The 21,310-nt window shown below is 37.9% G+C and overlaps 1 protein-coding gene across 1 annotated transcript in view; it reads left to right on the forward strand.

The window, feature by feature from the left end:
• HERC2 (HECT and RLD domain containing E3 ubiquitin protein ligase 2) overlaps positions 1–21,310 on the forward strand; it is a 554,454-nt gene that overhangs the window by 459,015 nt on the left and 74,129 nt on the right. The window contains exons 72-76 of the mRNA XM_007945978.1: positions 570–695; positions 1,191–1,346; positions 1,897–2,012; positions 2,114–2,312; positions 15,617–15,831. Coding sequence (XP_007944169.1) covers positions 570–695; positions 1,191–1,346; positions 1,897–2,012; positions 2,114–2,312; positions 15,617–15,831 — 812 coding nt within the window. The remainder of the gene's footprint in view (positions 1–569; positions 696–1,190; positions 1,347–1,896; positions 2,013–2,113; positions 2,313–15,616; positions 15,832–21,310) is intronic.

The raw sequence follows: 21,310 nt of genomic DNA on the forward strand, positions 1-21,310 counted from the left end.
TGTTTTTAATTTCATTCTTTTCTGTTGGAAACTGTTTCACATTGCAAGTTGTTTTTATGCTGGACTTTGCTTTTTGAAAAATTTTTATGTAAGTGGCAGTGAACATAGGGCTATCTTTATTGGTCTTTTACAACATACCTAACACCACACCACCTTTATTTTTCTAGATAAGGTAGTTACTGTGTATGTGTGTTGATCTGTCTATATAAATCTCCCGAATTCACTGCCATCAAGTCAATTCCCACTCATAGAGACCCCCTTTGGGTTTTCAAGGCTGTAAATCTTTACAGAAGCAGACTACCCAATCTTTCTTCCACAAAGCAGCTGGTGCATTTGAACTACCAACCTTCTAGTTAGCAGCCAAATATCTTAACCACTGTACCACCACATATATGTGTGTATATGTTCCCTGTATGCAATATTTATATAATATCCATATTTATAATCTAGATCTAGTATCTGTATATAATATAAAACATCTGACTCTTACAAACAAGGGCAAGTATGTGCTGTCACAAAATCCCACCTTTGGATTCCTGGAACAGAATCTTCTTCTGTTCCTTTCTTAGAGTTTTACAGGCAGTGCTCTAGCTGCTTTGGTAAAAGGCCTTCCAGAAGCTTTGCAGAGGCAGTTTGAATATGAAGATCCTATTGTGAGAGGTGGCAAACAACTGCTCCACAGCCCATTTTTTAAGGTAACATTATTATTGTTGAATTATATTTGAAGTGGTGGTAGAGCCAGCTGGCAGGGAGCACAAGAGGTGTCATCTGAAGGGCATCCTGCTTTAGACCTTGATGGCATTTGTCGGTATTGCTGAAGTTGAATATTTTAAATAAAAAATTTCAAGAAAATATATTGTGTGGCATAAGCCCTTATTCTTTAACTAAGTGTTAGCATGCTCTGTGATGAATAGATCTTCTTGTTAGTTGACTTCGGCAACAAGTGCTGTAGCTACTACCAGATCTGAGGCTTTGTTTATTGGGTGCCTTGCTAGGCATGGGATAGGGCAGTTCTCATCACTGATGACAGCACACGGACATCAGTATGGAACAAGGCCTTCTGAACATGGACCCACAGAGACCTATGATGGCTATCGTGGTGGTCACCTTGTCTTGCATGCTGTGTATGTCAAGTGGCATGGTAAGCTGTATCTTAAGTGTCTTGTGTTTTTAATTTTTGGTGGCTGTAGGTACTGGTAGCTCTTGCTTGTGACCTGGAACTGGACACTCTCCCTTGCTGTGCTGAGACGCACAAGTGGGCTTGGTTCAGAAAGTACTGCATGGCCTCACGTGTTGCTGTGGCCCTGGATAAAAGAACACCATTGCCCCACCTATTTCTGGAGGAGGTAGTGCACATTGTTTGGGAATCATTTTGGGAATGCAGAAGCAATTTCTTTATTTAGCTACAATGTAAAAAGATTCCAATATTATGAAACAGAGACATTTGTCTTGCCAAGGAATGCCATAAAGAATAATACATGGTATGATAATGGTGGTAGAATATTTTGGGAAAATATAGCAATAATGGTATCACATGAAAAATGTCATCAGTGTCCCTGAGCTGTAAATGGGGGAAGTTGTTATGTTGGTGAATGTGTTGTGTATATTTTCACCACAACGAGACTTAAAAGAATAATAATAATAATAAAATGGCCACTGAGTACTTCAGTAAAAGCTTAGTTTTGGTAATGTAAACCAAATATACTTATTTAGACAGTTTTTAATATCTTAGATTTAATATAATCATATTTCTTTGCTTACTAACCATAAAATCATGATGTTCATGTAGACATTACCTCCTATTCTCGGGCAGGGATTTTTCCTTATCTTAATATTACTCATTTTATTTTTGTGAGATGAGTGTTTAATATATAATTTCATAATGTTATTGCCTAGGTGGCTAAGAAAATTCGTGAGTTAATGGCCGACAGTGAAAACCTCGATGTTCTCCATGAGAGCCATGATATTTTTAAAAGAGAACAAGATGAACAACTTGTGCAGTGGATGAACAGGTTGCTATGTTAGAAATAAAAAATGATGGTATATGCAACAGATAAGTGTTTCACTTGCAGTTCTTTTCCCATGTCAAATGTTTTCCTGATGTTTGTTCTAGGAGACCAGATGACTGGACTCTTTCTGCTGGTGGCAGTGGCACTATTTATGGATGGGGCCATAACCATAGGGGGCAGCTTGGAGGCATTGAAGGTGCCAAAGTTAAAGTTCCCACTCCATGTGAAGCCCTTGCAACTCTCAGACCAGTGCAGCTAATTGGAGGGGAACAGACTCTCTTTGCTGTGACAGCTGATGGGAAGGTGAGGGTGCATTTTCTGTGTCACACTGTCATTAAAATTGAGAGATTATTATGGCTATAGTGTATTACTTAAGCTCATAGTATGTTTAACGATTCTGTTTTAGAACAGGAGTAATAGTGATTGTTGATAGAAGCAGTTATATTTCTAAAATGTTTCTGTGTAATCTTTAAACGTGTTCTATAACTCTAGTTTTGTTTGTGTTTTAAGTATAACATGCATACAAGGTATATTATAATTTTTGTTATATGTATTCTTTTTGTTTGCTATCATCCCTGGTCTCTTTCATTTTTTGAATTTTTTGATTGTTCTTTGGGTGCAAACTTACAGAGCAGAATTTGTTTTACATTCAACAGTTCATATACATTTGATTTCATGCCCTGATGGCCATCCCCAACCCTAGCCCACTCTCCTTCCCTCCCTTCCCTGGGGAAACACCCCGACCCCATCCCCGTGCCCTTCTTAACTATGCACTCCTGTCTGTCCAGCTTTCCCTCCATGTGAGTGCTGCCCCTCTGGTGCCTCATGGCTGATTGCTCTAAGGGATTCATCTCTGTAGAGTAGGTGGGTGCATTGCCCTGAGTTAGATTTTGTGCATATAAATCTTTATGCTTTGGGGCTGAGGGTCAATCCTTAGGAGTGAGTCCTATCCCAGGCCTGAAGGGTATCCCAGGGCTATAGTCTTAGGGGTCCTACCAGACTACATCCGACCAGGAATTCTGATCATTATTGTGTTTTTTAATTGTGTTCCACATCTTTTCTCCCACTCTGTCCAAGATCTCCAGTTTTGATCCCTTCCCAAGTGGTTGGCATTGGTAGCCAAGTACCATTTAGTTCTTCTGGTCTTGAGGTCAGTCATGTCCTTGGACTAATTGTTTCCAAATGCCATTGATTTTCTTCACTCTTCTTCACTTTAGACAAGAAAAGACTGCATCTTAGATGGCCGCTCAAAAGCTTTTAAGACCCCAGTCACTACTCATCAAAGTAGATTATAGAACAAGATTTTTATGTACTATGTTGTGCAGCTGAGCCTGGTGTCCCCTAATATTGTGGTCCTGAGTTGGCAGGCCCAGTGGTTCTCTCTCCCAAGGTGTTTGGTTGTCTCTGAGGGATTACTCCAACTCTGTCTTCTGTTGTTTCTGTAATGATTGTGGTTATTTTGTATCACTAGTACCTATGCAAGATTGTTGGCAGCTAAATCTATCATCGGTCTAGGGTACATTCCTGTTTGCTGACCCCTATCTGATCTTCTCAGTTGTCTGTACTTTTATCTTAGCCTGGTGTTTGGTGTTAGTGGTACAGTATTGTGCATATACTAGTATTTGCCTCTGTTGTCTATATCTTATGTGCATGCTTTAGTGTCCTCCCTTTCTCCAGTGTTATCATGCTGGTCACAGACTTTCCATACCATCCCTCCTTTAACCCAAATCAGCATGTGGCCCCCAACTAGCCCCAAATTTTTCCTCCCCTTCCCTCTTATCCCTGGCAATCTCTACAGTGGGTTCCCTTCCCTAAGCAAACCCTTTCTTGACATTTTACAGTCATAAGCTCATACAGTATTTGTCCTTCTGCGGTTGACTTATTTCTCCAGCATAACATCCTCCAGATTCATCAGTGTTGTGAGGTGATTCCCATATTCTTCATTATTCTTTAATGTAGTATAGTATTCCATTGTGTGAATGTACCATAATTTGGTTATCCATTCATCTTTTGATGGGCATTTAGGTTGTTTGCATCTCTTTGCTATAGTGAATTGTGCTGTGATGAACACAGGTGTGCATATGCCTGTTGATGTCCTGTCTCTCACCTCTTTAGTATATGTTACTAGTGATGGAATTGCCAGTTCAAATGGTATTTCCATTTTCAGTTTTTTAAGGAAATGTCATACCATTTTCCACAATGGTTGTACCATTTTACAGTCCCACCAGCAGTGTATGACAGTTCCAGTCTCTCCACAACCTCACCAGCATTTGTTATTTTCTGTCTTTTTGAACTTTGCTGTTATTGCTGGGGCGAGATGATACCTCACCTTTGTTTTGATTTGCATTTCTTTAATGGCTGATGATCATGAGCATTTCCTCATGTGTTTGTTGGCCACCAGTATATCATCTTTAGTAAAGTGTCTGTTCATGTCCCTTGCCCATTTTTTTGGATTGTTTGTCTTTTTGGCATTGAAGTGTTGATGTTTTCTATAAATTTTGAAGGTAAGTCCTTTGTCAGATATGTCATAGGCAAATACTTTCTCCCAATCTGTAATTTTCTCTGTTTACTTGTTTTGAGAACTCTTTCAATGCACATAAGAATTTAATTTTTAAAAGGTCCCCATCATCTAGCTTCTCTTCCACTGCCTGTGCATCCTGGGTTATTTTTGATAGTCTGTTTATGCTGTAAATTAGGAACCCTAGATTAGCCCCTAAGCTATCTTTGATAGTTTACGTTTTATATTTACATCTTTGATCCAGCTTTAGTTTGTTTTTGTGTATGAGGTGAGATATGGGTCTTGTTTCATTTTTCTGCAGGTTGATACCCAGTTTTGCGGACACCGTTTATTAAAGAGGCTATATATTCCCCATTTAATGGGTTTTGGTCCTTTGTCAGAGATCAGCTGTCCATAGATGGGTGGATCTATTTCTAAGTTTTCAGTTCTGTTCCATTGGTGTATCTGTCTATCACTGTACCAGTACCACTCTGTTTTCACTACTGTGGCTGTATAGTAGGCTTTGAGATCTGAGAATGTGAGACCTCCTCCTTTGTTTTTCTTCTTCAGCTGTGCTTTGCTTATCTGAGGTCTCTTTCCTTTCCATATGAAGTTGATAATTGGTTTTTCCATATACTTAAGAAATGTTGATGGTATCTGTATCCTGATTGCACTGAATGTGTAGATTGCTTTGGTCATTATTGACATTTTCAAAATATTTAATCTTCCTATCCATAAACAAAACCTTGTTGTTGTTGGTAGGTGCTGTCGAGTCATCTCCAACTCATAGCGACCCTACGCACAGCAGAACAAAACAATGCCTGGTCCTGTGCCATCCTCACGATCCTGCTATTCCTGAGCCCATCATTGCAGCCACTATGTCAATCCATCTTGTTGAGATCATTCCCTTTCTTCATTGACCCTCCACTTTACCAAGCATGATAGCCTTCTCCAGGGAATGGTTCCTTCTGACAGCATGACCAAAGTGGATGAGACAAAGTCTAGTAAATCTCACTTCCAAGGAGCATTCCAGCTGCACTTCTTCCAGGACAAATTTGTTAGTCCTTTTAGCAGACCATGGTTCTCTTAGCATTCTTTTCCAGCATCACAACTCAAAAGCATCAACTCTTCTTTGGTCTTCCTTATTCATTGTCTAGCTCTCACAGGCAAAAGAAATGATTGAAAATACCTTGGCTTGGATTAGGTGCATCTTAGTCTTCAAAGAGAGACATCTTTGCTCTTCATCACTTGAAAGAAGTCTTTTGCAGTAGATTTGCCCAATGCAATACATTGTCTGATGTCTTGACTGGTGCTTCCATTGTTGTTGATTGTAGAATCAAGTAATATGAAATCCTTGACAACTCCAGTCTTTTCTCCATTTTTCGTGAAGCTATTTATTGGACCAGTGGTGAGGATTTTTGTTTTCTTTATACTGAGGTGTAATCCATACTGCAGAGTGTAGTCTTTAATCTTCATAAGTAAGTGCTTCAAGTCATCCTCACTTTCAGCAAGCAAAGGTGTGTCATCCTTGTATGTATGGCAGGTTGTTAATGAGTCTTCCTCCAATCTTGATGCCATGTTCTTCTTCATATAATCCAGCTTCTGGGATTATTTGCTCAGCGTACAAGTTGAATAATTATGGTAAAAGGGTACAATCTTGATGCACTCCCTTACTTGATTTTGAACCATGCGGTATCCCCTTGTTCTGTTCCAACGACAGCCTCCTGATCTATGTGCAGGTTCCTCATGAACACAATCAAATGTTCAGGAATTCCTGCTCTTCTCAGTAGTATCCCTAGTTTGTTATGATCCACACAAATGGTTTTGCATAGTCAATAAAACATAAGTAAATATCTTTCTCGTATCCTATGCTTTCAGCTAAGATCCATCTGGGGAGCTCTGGTAGCATAGTGGCTAAGGCACTTGGCTGCTAACCAGAAGGCTGGCGGTTCAAACCCACCAGCCACTCCTCAAAAGGAAGGTTGGGCAATCTACTTCTGTAGTGATATTGCCTCAGAAACCCAAGGAGGGGTCGCTTTGAGTCAGTTTGACTTGACAGCACTTAACAACAACAACAACAACAACAAGATCCATCTGACATCAGCAGTGATATCCCTTGTTCCATGTCCTCTTCTGAATCCAGCTTGCATTTCTGAAAGTTCCTTGTCAATATACTGCTGCAACTGTTTTTAATTGTCTTTGGTAAGATTTTACTTGCATGTGATATTAATGATGTTGTTGTTGTTATGTGCCGTCGAGTCAGCCCTGACTCATAGCGACCCCTCCTTGGGTTTCCGTGGCAGTATCACTACGGAAGTAGGATTGCCCAACCTTCCTTCCGAGGAGTGGCTGGTGGGTTTGAACCGCCAGCCTTCTGGTTAGCAGTCAAGTGCCTTAGCCACTATGCTACCAGAGCTCCCGATATTAATGATATTTGTTTGCTAATTTCCACATTCTGTGGGAACACCTTTGTTTGGAATGGGTACAAATAATGGATCTCTTCCAGTCACTTGGCCAGTTAGCTGTCTTCCAAATCTCTTGGCATAGCCAAATGCCTTCAGCAGGCATCTGTTTGTTGAAACCTCTCAATGGGTATTCTGTCAGTTCCTGGAGCCTTGTTTTTTTGCCATTCTTCAGTGCAACTTTGACTTCTTCTTTCAGTACCATTGGTTCTTGATCATATGCCACCTTCTGAAATGGATGAACAGTTCTTTCTGGTACAGTGACTCTGTGTATTCCTTCCTTCTTCTTTTGATGTTTCCTGCATCATTCAATATTTTGCCCATAGAATCTTTCACTATTGCAACTCGAAGCCGAGCATGTTCTTCCATTTTGGTTTTCTAACTCTAGGTCTTTGCACATTTCATTATAGTAACTGGCTTTGTCTTCTTAGGCTGTTCAGCTCTTTTATCTTTTCATTTCTTCCATCTGCTTTAGCTACTCTCCACTCAAGGGCAAGTTTCAGACTCTCTTCTGACATCCATTTTGCTCTTTTCTTCCTATCTTGTCTTTTTAATGACCTCTTGCATTTTTCATGGATAATATACTTGGTGTCATCCCACAGTTCCTGTGGTTTTCAGTCATTGAATTCAGTGAATCAAATCTATTCTTTAATTGGCGTCTAAATTCAGGAGAGAGATTTTCTGGGTCATATTTTGGCTCTTGTGGACTTGTTTTAATTGTCTTCAACTTCAACTTGAATGTGTATATGAGCAGTTGGTGATCTATTACACAATGAGCTCCTGGCCTTGTTTTGGCTGAAGATGTAGTCAGTCTGATTCCTGTATTCTGTCTGGTGAAGTCCACGTGTATAGCTGTCACTTACATTGTTAAAAAAAGGTATTTGCAAAGAATAAGTTGTCGGTATTACAAAAGTCTATCATGCGATCTCCAGCATCATTTCTATCACCAAGGCCACGTTTTCCTACTACCAGTGATTCTTCTTTGTTTCCAGCTTTTGCATTCCAGTCACCAGTGTTAATCAACACATCTTGATTGCATGTTCTGTCAATTTCAGACTGTAGAAATTAGTAGAAATCTTCAATTTCGAAATCTTTGACTTTGGTGGTTTATACATAGAATTGAATAACAGTGGTGGTAACTAGTCTTCCTTGTCGATGTATGGATATTATCCTGTCACTGGCTATGTTGTACTTAAGGGCAGATCTTAAAACATTCTTTGTGACAATGAAGTATTCCTCTTCACTTTGTCATTCCCGGCATAGTAGATCATATGGTTGTCTGATTCAAAATGGCCAAAAACAGCCCATTCTGGCTCACTAATACTAGGGTATCGATCTTTATGCATTCCATTTCATTTTTGACAACTTCCAATTTTCCTAGATTCATTCTTCACATATTCCATGTTCCAGTTATTAATGGTAGTTTGCATCTGTTTCTACTCATTTTGAGTCATGCTACATCAGCAAGCAGAGGTTCTGAAAGCTTTCGTCTATCCATATCATCAACATTATCTATACTCTGAGGAAGTCAGCTCTTTCTCAATCAAATTTTGAGTTCCTTCCAACCTGAGGGGCTCATCTTCCTGTACTATATCAGACAGTGTTTCAGGGTTATTAATAAAGTTTTCCAGTAATATAGCAGACAGTGTTGCAATGTTTATTCATAAGGTTTTCACTGGCCAGTTGTTTGAGAAATGGATGGCTTCCTCCTTCTCCTGAGTCTGTCTTAGCCTGGAAGCTCCACTGAAACCTCTTCACCATGTTTAACCCTACTGACATTTTGCAACACCTGTGGCGTGGCCTCCAGCCTCATGGCAACACATAAGCCACCACAGAACAACAAACTGACAGACAAGTTTGTCTCTGTTGGTTGTTCCTAACTCTTCTACACCTGCCTACCTCAGGCCCTGGCCTTAAAATATAACTGCCCTCAAGTGAAAAGCAGTTCCTGAGCTGCCATGAACAAGGCAGGTTCTTCCATTTATGTAGATCCTTTCTAGTTTCTTATAGTAGTGTTTTGTTGTTTTCTTTGTGTAGGTCTTTTCCATCTCTGATATGATTTATTCCTAGATATTTTATCTTTTTGGTAGCTATTGTAAATTACATTGTTTTCCTTTTCATTTTTAGAGGTCTCTTTGTTGATATAGAGAAATCCAACTGATTTTTGTATGTTGACCTTGTATCCTCCCACTTTGCTGAACCTCTCTATTAATTCCAGTCATTTTTTTGCTGAGTGTTTTGGGTTTTCTATGTATAGGATAATGTCATCTGCAAATAGAGATTGCTTTACTTCTTTGGCAGTTTGGATGCCTTTTATTTATCTTCTTGCCTTATTGCCCTGACTAGGACTTCAAATCCAGTGTTAAATAGAAGTGGTGATAGTGGGCATCCTTGTCCGGTTCCCAGTCACAAGGGGAGTGCTTTGAGTCTTTCTTCATTAACAATAATGTTGGCTGTTCATTTTGCATATATGCCCTTTATTATGTTGAGGAATTTCCTTTCTATTCCTATTTTGCTGAAAGTTCTGAAAGGGAACAAGGTTTGGATTTTATCGAATGCCTTTTCTGCGTCAATTGATATGATCATAAGGTTCTTTTGTTTTGTTTATGTGTGGATTACATTGATTGTTTTTCTGGTGTTGCACCATCCTTGCATACCTGGTGCTAAAGAGAATTCCTTGGAAGGAAGATTGGGCAACCTACTTCCATAGAGATAAAATCTTGGAAACCCAAGGAGGGGTCAGTATGACAGTAGTGAGTTGAGTTTACCTACACAAAAGGAAGACAGAATCACTATCAATAGCGTAAGGCCTTATGAGGCCAGACATGCCACCATCCTCCAGTCCACTTACCATCTTTGACACCAGTCATTCCTTCTGTGGCACCCACCACCTCTCTTCTGGCTTAAGTAATTCACTGCAGTGGCCAAGCAGAACTTACAGTTATGGGATTTATTAGGGAAGCAGCAGGCTACATTTCAAGTTCAAGAATGCATTCAGTCTTTCTCAGCAGGCCATCTCTCAGCCTACATTCTCTCTCTGTCTCTCAGTAGCATGTCTTTCTCTCTCTCAGCAGTGTATGTCTGTTACACATCTCTAGCAACATGTTTCTCTTAGTAGCATGTCTTTCACAGCTGGTAGTCAGAGAGACCTTCTTCTGCCTCCAGGAGGCAGGCCTCCTTTTCAACCTGGCAGAGTGGCCAAACTAACCAATCCCAACATCAGAATTCTATATACCTGAGAGGTAGCACTCTTCAGAGAAGATTGCTTTGTGCTGATTGAACAGAAATACACCATATAGATAACTTAACAATCAGCTACTCAGATCCTCAGGCCAAGATAGGAGTTACAAAGATTATGACTAGAAAAGTCATACCAGGTAATTTACTACACTGTACCTGGTATGGATCTCCCTTGGTCATGATTTTTTTTTTTTTTTTTTGGATATGTTGTTGGATTCTCTTAGCTAGGATTTTGTTGGAGATTTTTGCATCTGTATTCCTGGAGGATATTGGTTTGTAGTTTTCCTTTTAAGTGTTGTCTTTCCCTGGTTTTGGTATCAGTGTTATGCTTGCTTCATAAAATTAATTTGGGCGTATTCTAACTTTTTCTGTGTTCTGGAATAGTTTGCGTAGTACAGGTGCCAACTCTTCCCTGAATGTTTGGTAAAATTCTCCAGTGAAGCCATCAGGGCCAGGACTTTTTCGTGGGAATTTTTTTTTTATGACCTGCTCAATTTCTTCTTTTGTTATGGGTCTGTTCATGTATTCTATCTCTTACTGGGACAGTCTATTTTATTAGAATAATATTGTCACTCCTGCTTTTTTTGTTGTTGTTGTTGTTACCATTAGCTTGATTTTTTTTTTTTTTTTTTTCCAGCCCTCAATTTTTTATTTGTTTTTATCTTTGTATCTAAGGTGGGTCTTTTGTTAGCAGCATATCATTGGTTCTTCTTTTGTTATCCAGTCTGCCACGCTCTTTCTCTTGACTGGTACATTTAGTCCATTCACATTCAGTGTAATTAGTTTAAAAAAAAAAAACCTCACTGCCTTTGAGTTAAATCCAACCCATAGTGACCCCTCCTTGGTTTTCTGAGGTGGTATCTCTATGGAAGTAGATTGCTCAACCTTCCTTGCAAAGAGTGGTTGGTGAGTTTGTACTGCCAGCCTTCTGGTTAGCAGTCAAGTGCTTTAGGTACTATGCCACCAGAGCGCCTGTAATTAATGATAGATATGAATTTATTGCTGTCATTCTGTTGTGTTTTTTGTTGTGTTATTGGTGATTTCCTTGTTCCAAATAGTTCCCTACGCTGAGCTCATTTGTTATCAAGTGTTTCTTCTCTTTTCTTCTTTATGTTGGTTTTGTGCTTACTAAGCCAATATGTTTTTCTTCTTTCATTGTTTGCTTAGGGAGATTGTTCTTTTTCTTTGTGGTTATCCTGAGTGAATTCTTACCTTTAATTTTGGAATGTTGTCTTTAATTTTGGAATAGTCTGTTCTATAAAGACATTGTCCTGTCTTCCTCTCCAGTTGGAAGTTTTGTAATTAGATGCCCCCCCCATTTGCTTTGTTTCTGGTGTTTCCTACAGATTGACTTCCTTGTTTCTTTGTGTACAATGTTTTATGAGCTTATTTTGAGCATCTGTTTCAGGTTTTGTTTTTTAAGTGTTGATGTCAAGTGTCCTGATTTTTATTTATTGTTCTCTGTTGTGGGTTCTCTAGTAGAAAGACTCTATTTAGCATTTCTTACAGGATTGGTCTTGTTTTCACAAATTCCCTTCATTAGTTTTTTCTGAGAATTTTTTTATTTCACCCTCATATTTGATGAACATTTTGACTGAATGTAGAATTCTTGGTTGGAAGTTCTTTTATTTCAGTGATTTATATATGCCAATGCATTGCCTTCTTGCTGCATGGTTTCTGAATAATCAGAACTCAGTCTTATTACTTGTCCATTGTAGGTGACATTTCTTTTTTTCCTGAGCGACTCGACAGCAGTGTGTTTCGTTTTTGTTTGGAGCTGCTTGCAAGATTCCTTCTTTGTCTTTGGTCTTGGAGAGTTTGATTATGATACGTGTTGTTCACTTTCTCTTGGGAACTGTCCTGTATGGGGTTCGTTCATTGAGCTTCTTAGGTATCTTTTCTTCTTTCATGCTATGGGGTAAATTTTCTGTTAGCAAGTCTTCCACAATTTTCTCAGTGGTTTGTTTTTTTGTTTTTTGTTTTTTGTTTTTGCCTTTTCTTGTTCTGGTATTCCAGTGAGGTGTATTTTTTTTTTTTTTTCCTTCACGTCATCCCATATAACTCTTAGGTTCCCTTCATTTCTCTTAAATCTTTGTTCTGACTTTTCTTCATACTGGCTGGAGTCAAGGGATTTATCTTATCAGGAAATGTGTTCTTCAGCTAGTTCTTGTCTACTCTTTTGTCCTTCCACTGTGTTGTCTAACTCTCTAATTTTAGTGGTCATCATCTGGATTTCTAACTTCTGCTTTTGTATGAGTTCTGATTGTGAATTTATCTTATTATTTTACTCTTGAATGGTTTTCCTGAATTCTTCCAGGGTACAGTCTGTCTTCTTGTTGATTCTGTTTGTGGTTTCCTTGAGCGCTTGTAGAATTTGTATACATATCTTCTAAATTCCTTCTCAAATAATTCTGTTGCCTGTTATTCCATGATCTTTAGTCTGGGGTTTTATTTCTATTTTCTGGTCCTCTTCTTTTTGTTGTATTTTGATTTGAGGTTGTCTGTTGTTCCCTAGACATTTTGAAGTTGTTGTTTTTAACTGCTAGTTATGTATTGACTTGTTGCACCCTGATTTTATGTTTAAATGTATTTGCAAGTATGGAGCAGGTATACTTTTTTTGGTTATTAATTAAAATGTACTTGGTTGTTCTCCAGTTTTCTTTTTGTTGATAGAATCACTGTTGGGAATGTGGATGCAGGTCTGTGTTTGTCATGAAGGGGATTTAGAGTTGGGGCGAGCAGACATTGTGATGATTTAATTTACTTTCAGTTCAGCTCCCAGTGATACCGGCAGAAGCCCCCAGGGTGTGTGTTCTGAGTCCCTAAGGTCTCTGTGAGTTCTGTGGTGCCCCTCCTTTTATTCCGTCCTTCTCTCCGAGCTCTCCCCTCATTGCTGATGAGTTTTCCCCTTTTCCATGTCCCCTCTGGCCAAGCAGGTTTGTTTATTTTTTCCCCCAGCTGTTTAATCTGCTCTTTTTCTCCACTTCCACTAAAATCTGGCACCCTGTCACCTACTCAGCTGTTCACAACTCCAGTGTTCCTGATTCTTTCTGCTACACCTAGTTTTTCAGGAATTAAGCTGCTAGACGGAACAAATGTGTGGGCTATAGGTATGCCATCTTACCACCAGTATCCCCTGGTATGTTTTAAAAATATCCACTGCTGCTGGTGTGCAGAAATAATCAGTGTTTTTATGTCAACTTCATGTTCAGTAACCTTATTCTACTCTTTTCTTTCTAATGTAGCTCAGATTTTTTGTATCTTCTTCGTAGAGAGCCACAATTGGTAAATGAATTTTTTTCCTTCCTTTTCAGTCTAAATGTTTGTTTTTTTTTTCCCCCCACTTTGGCGGGAAAAGGGGAGCTTATAGTGCTGAGTAGTACTTCCAGCATAACCTTGAGTAGGAGTGAGCATGTTCTTTGTCTTGATTCAGACTGTTAAGGAAGCACTTTGAATGTGTTGCCATACTTGTCATAAGCATTTGGTATTTGCTTTTTATCTGATTTAAGGAACTTTCTGTTTTATTTTCATGAGTTGATGTTGACTTTTGTCACTCTTCAAATTTTGATTATCAATGTTTTCTCCTTTAATGGATTAATATTGTGAATGGGATTAATTAATATTTTCTTATTAAATGACCTTCCACTCTTGGAATAACCCAGCTTGATCAAGATGAGTTTTATGTATTTTTGTTTTACTAATATTTTGTTTAGGATTTTGAGGAGACCATTGTTTGTGAAGAAGATCATCATGTAATATTTATCGGTCTTACTCCTTTTCTGGGCTTGGGTACTGTATTAGCTATGTATTTAACTTTAAAACTTAACACACATTTATTATCAAACAGTTTATCTGGGTCAGGACTTTAGGTCCTGATTCGCTTGTCTGTGAGCTCAGATTCTCACATGGCTAAATTCATCTCAGGGCTACATTGGCATGGTTATAGTTCAGAGCTTGCTTGTGTGGTAGTTATGATTATTGGGCTGAGGCCTTAGTTCCTCGTGAACTGATTTCCAGAGACTACTCTCAGCATTTGTCACATATCCATAGAGAACTTTATAACATGGCAGCTAGTTTCATAAGAGTGATCAAGTGACAAGGCAGGAGAGAGTGCTAGCAAGATAGAAGTCACAGTGTCTTATAAACTAAATACAGAAGTGACACTCTATCACTTTTGCTATATTCCATTCATTACAAGCAAGTCCCCAGGTCTAGCCCATATTCAAGGAGAGAGAATTAAACAGCGGCATGAATACCTGGAAACAAGATCATTGGGAACCATATTAGAATCTGGCTGTCACAAATATCAAGGTTGTATTAACCTCATAAAAGAGTTGAAGGGTACTCTCTTTTTTTCTACTTTCTAGATAATTAAAATTCTTACCCTAAGTAAAATTGTTACACTGGTTATACTGACATATATACTTAGTATTTAAAGTTTTTTGTACCTCTTAAGAATATACATAGCAGGACATACACCAGTTCAATAATTTCTACATGTATAATTCAGTGGCTGTAAAATGACATAGCCAAGGCATCTGACCTCCTCTAATTTCACAAGGGGGAAGAAGAATCAGATTCACTAGGCCAAAGCTGATTCCTGTGATACAGAGGTCAGACATGCCTCCTCTCTCCAATCTATTTGACCAGTTGTGATACCAGTCACCCCTCCCATGGCACTCTCTACTCTTCTGGGTGTGATAATTCACTAGAACTCACACACCATACTCATAGTTATAGAATTTATTAGGGAAGCCATACGTTAGAGTTGAGGTTCAGAAACACTCAGGATATAGTTCTTCAGTCAAGACAGCTTCTCAGCTATGCCCCTAGGCAGGTCTCTCACTGGTCCTTGGCCCCTAAGCCTGGTCTCTGCACTGCTTGGGCAAGTGTTACAAAGCTTTTAGCTCCACTGATAAATGCGCAGAGGCACCTTACTCCACCAGTAAGCCTCTTGTCCAAAGCTTTCTTGCTCCATAGGCCAGGAAGCCCCTCACGTCATCTTCTGCTGATCTCCATCCAGTCTGCTACCACTGTTTTTCTGCTGCTGCTTCTCACTGTCTGGTGTTACAGCTGTCTCCTGGATTATTTATTTATTTTTTGTTTTGTTTTGTGTTTTGGTATTAATTGTAGATGATGTGCTACACAGAAAGGAACATTTTTTTCACAGAGATCTTATTCTCAGAATACATCTTGTGAATTTGAGATTTCTGATAGTCATATAGTTTTCTTTCATTTTTAAAACTTGGGTAAAGCATGTCTAAATTCTTAAACATTCCTGTGTTTTTTAATTTTAAATTTCATTTTTCTGCAATAAAAGTATGTGGAGCATTGAATAAGGTTATTAATTACTAAACAGAGGATTATTTAGATAAAAATATGTGTATATTACTTTTTCTTGTCTTTAGCTGTATGCCACTGGTTATGGTGCAGGAGGCAGACTAGGAATTGGAGGAACAGAGTCTGTATCTACCCCAACGTTGCTTGAATCCGTTCAGCATGTGTTTATTAAAAAAGTAGCAGTGAACTCAGGAGGAAAACACTGTCTTGCCCTCTCTTCAGAAGGAGAAGTTTACTCTTGGGGTGAGGCAGAAGATGGGAAGTTGGGACATGGCAACAGAAGGTATTACATGAAAAAAATTTAAATGTTTTTTTCTTTATATTTGTTTATTTAATACTAGTGTGTTGTGTAATGGCACTTAGTTGTTCATGTTCCAATATGTAGGTTTATCTGTATGACCCTCTATTGGGGGAAAAAAAACAATTCTGAATTTTCGGTTCACAAGTACTAAGAACAGTAACTTTTTTTTAAATATAAAAGAAAAGTCTTTATTTTCCTAAGCCCTCTTTTCCCAACCCCAATTCATCCACTGAATCACATTTGGAATTTTGATGATAAACTGTAAATATAGAGAGCCGTATGAATTGTAAATACAGAAAAATGGCAGTAGTATGGGGAAAGGGACACACAAATGATTTTTTAAACAAAATAACCCACCATTTTTTAAATGTAATGGCAGTTTCCAGCCAGGTTGGAGTAACGGGGACTCTCCTATCTGAAATAACTGAAATTAAAAAAAAAAATTGATAAAATACGTAGAACAATGGCTCTAAAGACAGTGGATGTCAGACAATAAAAGAAAGTGATCCTTAAGTGATAGAAAACATACAAGATGAGTCCTAAAAATTACCCCAAAGACCTCCCTGCGGAAATTTTCCAGGCCATGACACAAGGAGAGAAAATACAGGCAGATCCTTACATATTTTCTTAGTAGAAGAGACAGAACTGCAAGTTCAAAGAGGCCAAGAATACACAGAGGAAAATACCAGTGAGGAGAAACCCAAATGAAGACAGAGTCTCTTTCAGTTGAATACTGACTATCATATGTGTTTACGAAAACTTTCTGAAGCCAAGGAACAAACCCCCAAAAAGGATTAGAAGAAACTATCACCAGTGCTCACATAGGCCAGAGGTTCCCAAAATCTGGAGTGGAAAACCTTATAAGTTACAGGGCATCAGTTAGAATACTAAGAATGTTGTTACCCAGCAGTGGAGAAAAGCTGTCATTCCATCAATAATGCTTACTTAAACTTTTCACAAGTAACTTAGCCATGTCTCAGATCAAAGCCCAAGAATACTGTTGTTATGTGCTGTTGAGTCGGACCCGACTCATAGCGACCCCTCCTTGGGTTTCTGAGGCAGTATCACTATGGAAGTAGGTTGCCCCATCTTTCTTCCGAGGAGTGGCTGGTGGGTTTGAACCGCCAGCCTTCTGGTTAGCAGTCAAGTGCCTTAGGCACTATGCTACAAATACAGTGAAACCTGAGAGAGATTGAATTTAATGGGGCAATCTTGTTTTTCTGTGTCTTGGAAGTCTTCCACATTTGACAGGGTATGTCTTTTTTTTATATATAACTTTTTTTTATCACTCTCTATTACAGGAAAATATTTGAACATTCCTTCTCTTTCAGGTTTCTATCATACACAGGTCCAGGTTTCATAGTTTTATTGTATATTAAAAACGGCAGTATACACATTATAATGTCCTGTATTCAATCAAAAATTACCAGACATGCAAAGGAACAGGAAAATATGGTAATTTGGAGGAAAATAAGTAAACTGAAACTTACCAAGAATGACAGAGGTTTATTTACTACATGTTAAATACTAGATTTATGAGATAAAAAAATTAAATCCCTTATTAAAACTATATACCATATGTGTAAGACGCCTAGAGGAAAGCTTGAGCATGCTAAGTAGAGACTGAAAGATATTTTTTAAAAAAGAAATCTGACTTCTGAAAATGAAAGACAAAACATCTGAGATGAAAAATACATTAGACGGGATTAATGGCAGATTAGACATTATTGGAAAATATGTCAATGAATTTAAAGATACAATAGAAAGTATTCAAAATAAGGAGTACTTGTAGTGCAATGGTTAAGAGCTTGGCTGCTAATGTTAAGGTCAGTGGTTGAGCCCTGCAGCAGCTCTGCAGGAAAAAAGAACTGGTGATCTGCCTTTATAAAATTCACGGCATAGGAAACCCTATAGGAGAGTAATATTCTGTCATTATAAGTCAGAATTGACTTTGATAGCACATAACAACATCATTTCAAAATGAGACACAAATCAAAAAGAGATTATATAAACAAACAGCACATCAGTGCACATTAAGTTTGGACATTAAAGGAGGGGAAGATGGGGGAATTTGAAGAAATAATGTCCAAAAATTTCCAAATTTGATGAAAACTATGAACTTACAGATGCAAGAAACTCAATGAAGCTTGAAGCACAAGAAACATGAAGAAAACTACACCAAGACATGTTATAATCAAATTGCTTAAAACCAGGGATAAAAAGTACATATTAAAAAATGCCAGAGGAAAAGAGACATGTTATACCCAGAAAAAAAGCATAAGGATTACAGAATGTTTCTTACCAGAAATAGTGCAAGCTAGAGGACAGTGAAGAAAGAAAACCTGACAACCTAAAATTGTTTACCCAATGAAAATATATTTTTCAAGAACAAAGTTGAAATAAACTTGTCCACATATACAAAAGCTGAAAGAATTCAGTACTGACAGACCTGTACAACAACAACAAAAATTTTAAAAATTCCTTCAAACAGAGGGAAAATTATACCACATGGAAACATGGATCAATACAAAGAAATTATGAAATTAGGTGGGCACATACTATATTTTTTCCCATATTATTTAAATCTCTCTAAGAGGTAATTGAATATTGCGAAGAAATAACAAAAATAAATTGATGTATTTAAAACATAAATAGAAGTAAAATGTATGACAAGAGTAGCACAAAAGCTGAGAGGGAAGAAAGAAGTGGAAATATTATACTATTTTGAAGTTGTTATACTATACAAAATGGCTTATAATATTTCTTCATGCCAAACTATAATAAGTTAAATATGTATTCTAAAACACTTAAGGCAAGCATTAAAATAACACAGGACAATTTTATCTGATAAAGCCAACAAAGGAATTAAAATGGAATAATGAAACAGTCTTAGTTAATCTAAAAGAAACAAATAAGAAAAGGGGAGCAAAGAAGAGTTGGGACAAATAGAACATAATAGCTTGAGGGTAGATTTAAGCCCAGATATGTTATTATATAAAATATAAATGATCTAAATACTCCAATGAAAAGTTAGAGATTGTCAGAATAGATTTAAGGGCAAGATCGAACAATATGCTGCCTATAAGGAACTACTTTATCCTGTAAAGACACAAACAATTTCAAAATAAAAAGGATAAGGAAGTTTGCACATTGCTAACAGTAATCAAAAGAAACTGCAGAGATTCCATATCAAAGAATACTGTCAAGGATGAAGGGGGTCAGTTCATCAGAAAGGCATAATAATACTTAACATTTAAATAATAATAAACTCATTGCTGTCGAGTGAGATCCAACTCACAGACCTTCAAAATATATGCAATAAAAATATGATGGAATTAAAATGAGAAATAGAGAAGTATACAATTATAGTGAGAGATTTCAGTATGTTTCCCTCGATAATTAGAAAATTAGCTCTGGTAGCATAGTGCCTAAGGCACTTGACTGCTACCAGAAGGCCAGCGGTTCAAACCCACCAGCCACTCCTGGGAAGGCAGGTTGAGCAATCTACTTGCGTAGTGATGCTTCCTCGGAAACCTGAGGAGAGGTCACTATGAGTCGGGTCCAACTTGACGGCACATAACAACAACAACAGGAGATCTGAACAGTGTCCTTAACCTTTATAGAATACTTCACTCAACAAAAGCACATTCATTTCAGGTACATATGAAACACTTAGCAAGTTAGACCATAATTTGGGCCATAAAACAAATCTCAGTAAATTAGGTGGATTCAACTTATATAAAGTATGTAGTCTGACCACAATGGAATTAAATTAGAAATCAGTAACAAAAAGATCTTTGGAAAAATTATAAATACTTGCAAAGTAAATAACATATTTCTAGATAGCCTGTGTTTCAAAGAAGAAATCAGAATGTAAAGTAATGTTGAAATGAGTGAAAATGAAAACACAAGGTATCAAAATATTAGGGATCCATCAAAAGCAGTACTCAGTGGGAAATTTATAGTGTAAAATACCTATTTTAAAAAGAGAATAATGGCCACAAATCAGTGACCTCAGTTTCCACCTTAAGAAAGAAGAATAAGAAGAACACATGTAAACCAAAATAAGCAGATTGAAGGAAATGAGAAATATTAGAAGAGAAGTTCATAAAATAGGACACTGAAAAACAACAGAGAAAATCAAAAACAACAAAAGTCAATTCTTTGAGAAGGTCAGTAAAATTGATAAACCTTTATCTAGCATCACAAGGCGCACAAATATTAAATGATATAAAGAAGTATAATGAATGTTATGTCAGCAAATTCAGCTTTTTAGATGAAATGGACAGATTCCTCCAAAGTCATGCGGTAAGCAGTAGATGACCTTAATAGCCATATATCTACTGTATTTAAGAAATTATGTTTTCCACAAAGAAATCTGCAGGATCAGATGACTGATGATTGCTACCATACTTTTAAGTAAGAATAGCAGTTATTCACAAACTATGTCACCAGTTGAAGAGGATGGAATAGAACGAATGAGTTGTGAAGCCAATTCATTCTGTGAGGCTGGTTTTACTCCTATATGATAACCAGACCAAGACATTATTAGGAAACTATGAAACACTATCCTTTACAAACATAGATGTAAAAATTCTTAAAGTTTTAGCAGGTTGAATCCAATGATTTATAAAAGGGTAGTATAATATGACTAAACAGGAATTATGCCAGAAATTGCAAGTTTGCTTTATCAAATGAAAATCAGTCAGTGTTAAAATACATACATACACACATACATACGTATAGTCATCTCAGTAGGTGGAGGAGGGGGAATACTTGGCAAACTCCCAACATTTCTGATAAAAGACGTCAGCAATCTGGAAGTGAGGTAACTTCCTGAACCTAATAAAGTACATCTGTATAACATCTGGGAGCTTTGGTAGCATGGTACCTAAGGCATTTGACTGCTAACCAGAAAGGCTAGAGCTTCAAAACCACCAGCCTTGGAAGGAAGGTTGGGCAATCTACTTCCATAGTGATACTGCCTTGGAAACTCAAGGAGGGATTGCTATGAGTCGGATCTGACTCCACGGCAGTAAGTTTGGCTTTTTTTATATAAAATCTGGTGGCATGGTGGGTAAGGCATTTGACTGCTAACCCACCAGCCATCCCATGGAAGGAAGATGGGGCAGTCTACTTTTGTAAAGATTTAACCACCTTGGAAACTTAGTGAGAGTTGCTATGAGTTGGAATCAACTCAGTGGCAAAGGGTTTGGTGTGTGTGTGTGTGTGTGTGTGTGTGTGTGTGTGTAGAGCTAACAAACTTAATGACAAATGACTAAATGCTTATCAATAAATAAAAGTAATTTATACATACACCTAAGGTGGGAGCTCTGGTAGCATAGTGGCTAAGACACTTGTCTGCTAACCAGACGGCTGGCGGTTCAAACCCACCAGCCACTCCTCGGAAGGAAGGTTGGGCAATCCTACTTCCGTAGTGATACTGCCTCGGAAACCCAAG

The sequence above is a fragment of the Orycteropus afer genome, unplaced genomic scaffold, assembly GCF_000298275.1.
Source record: "Orycteropus afer afer isolate SDZICR_OR568_19922 unplaced genomic scaffold, OryAfe1.0 scaffold00146, whole genome shotgun sequence".
In the NCBI taxonomy this organism is placed as follows: Eukaryota; Metazoa; Chordata; class Mammalia; order Tubulidentata; family Orycteropodidae; genus Orycteropus; species Orycteropus afer.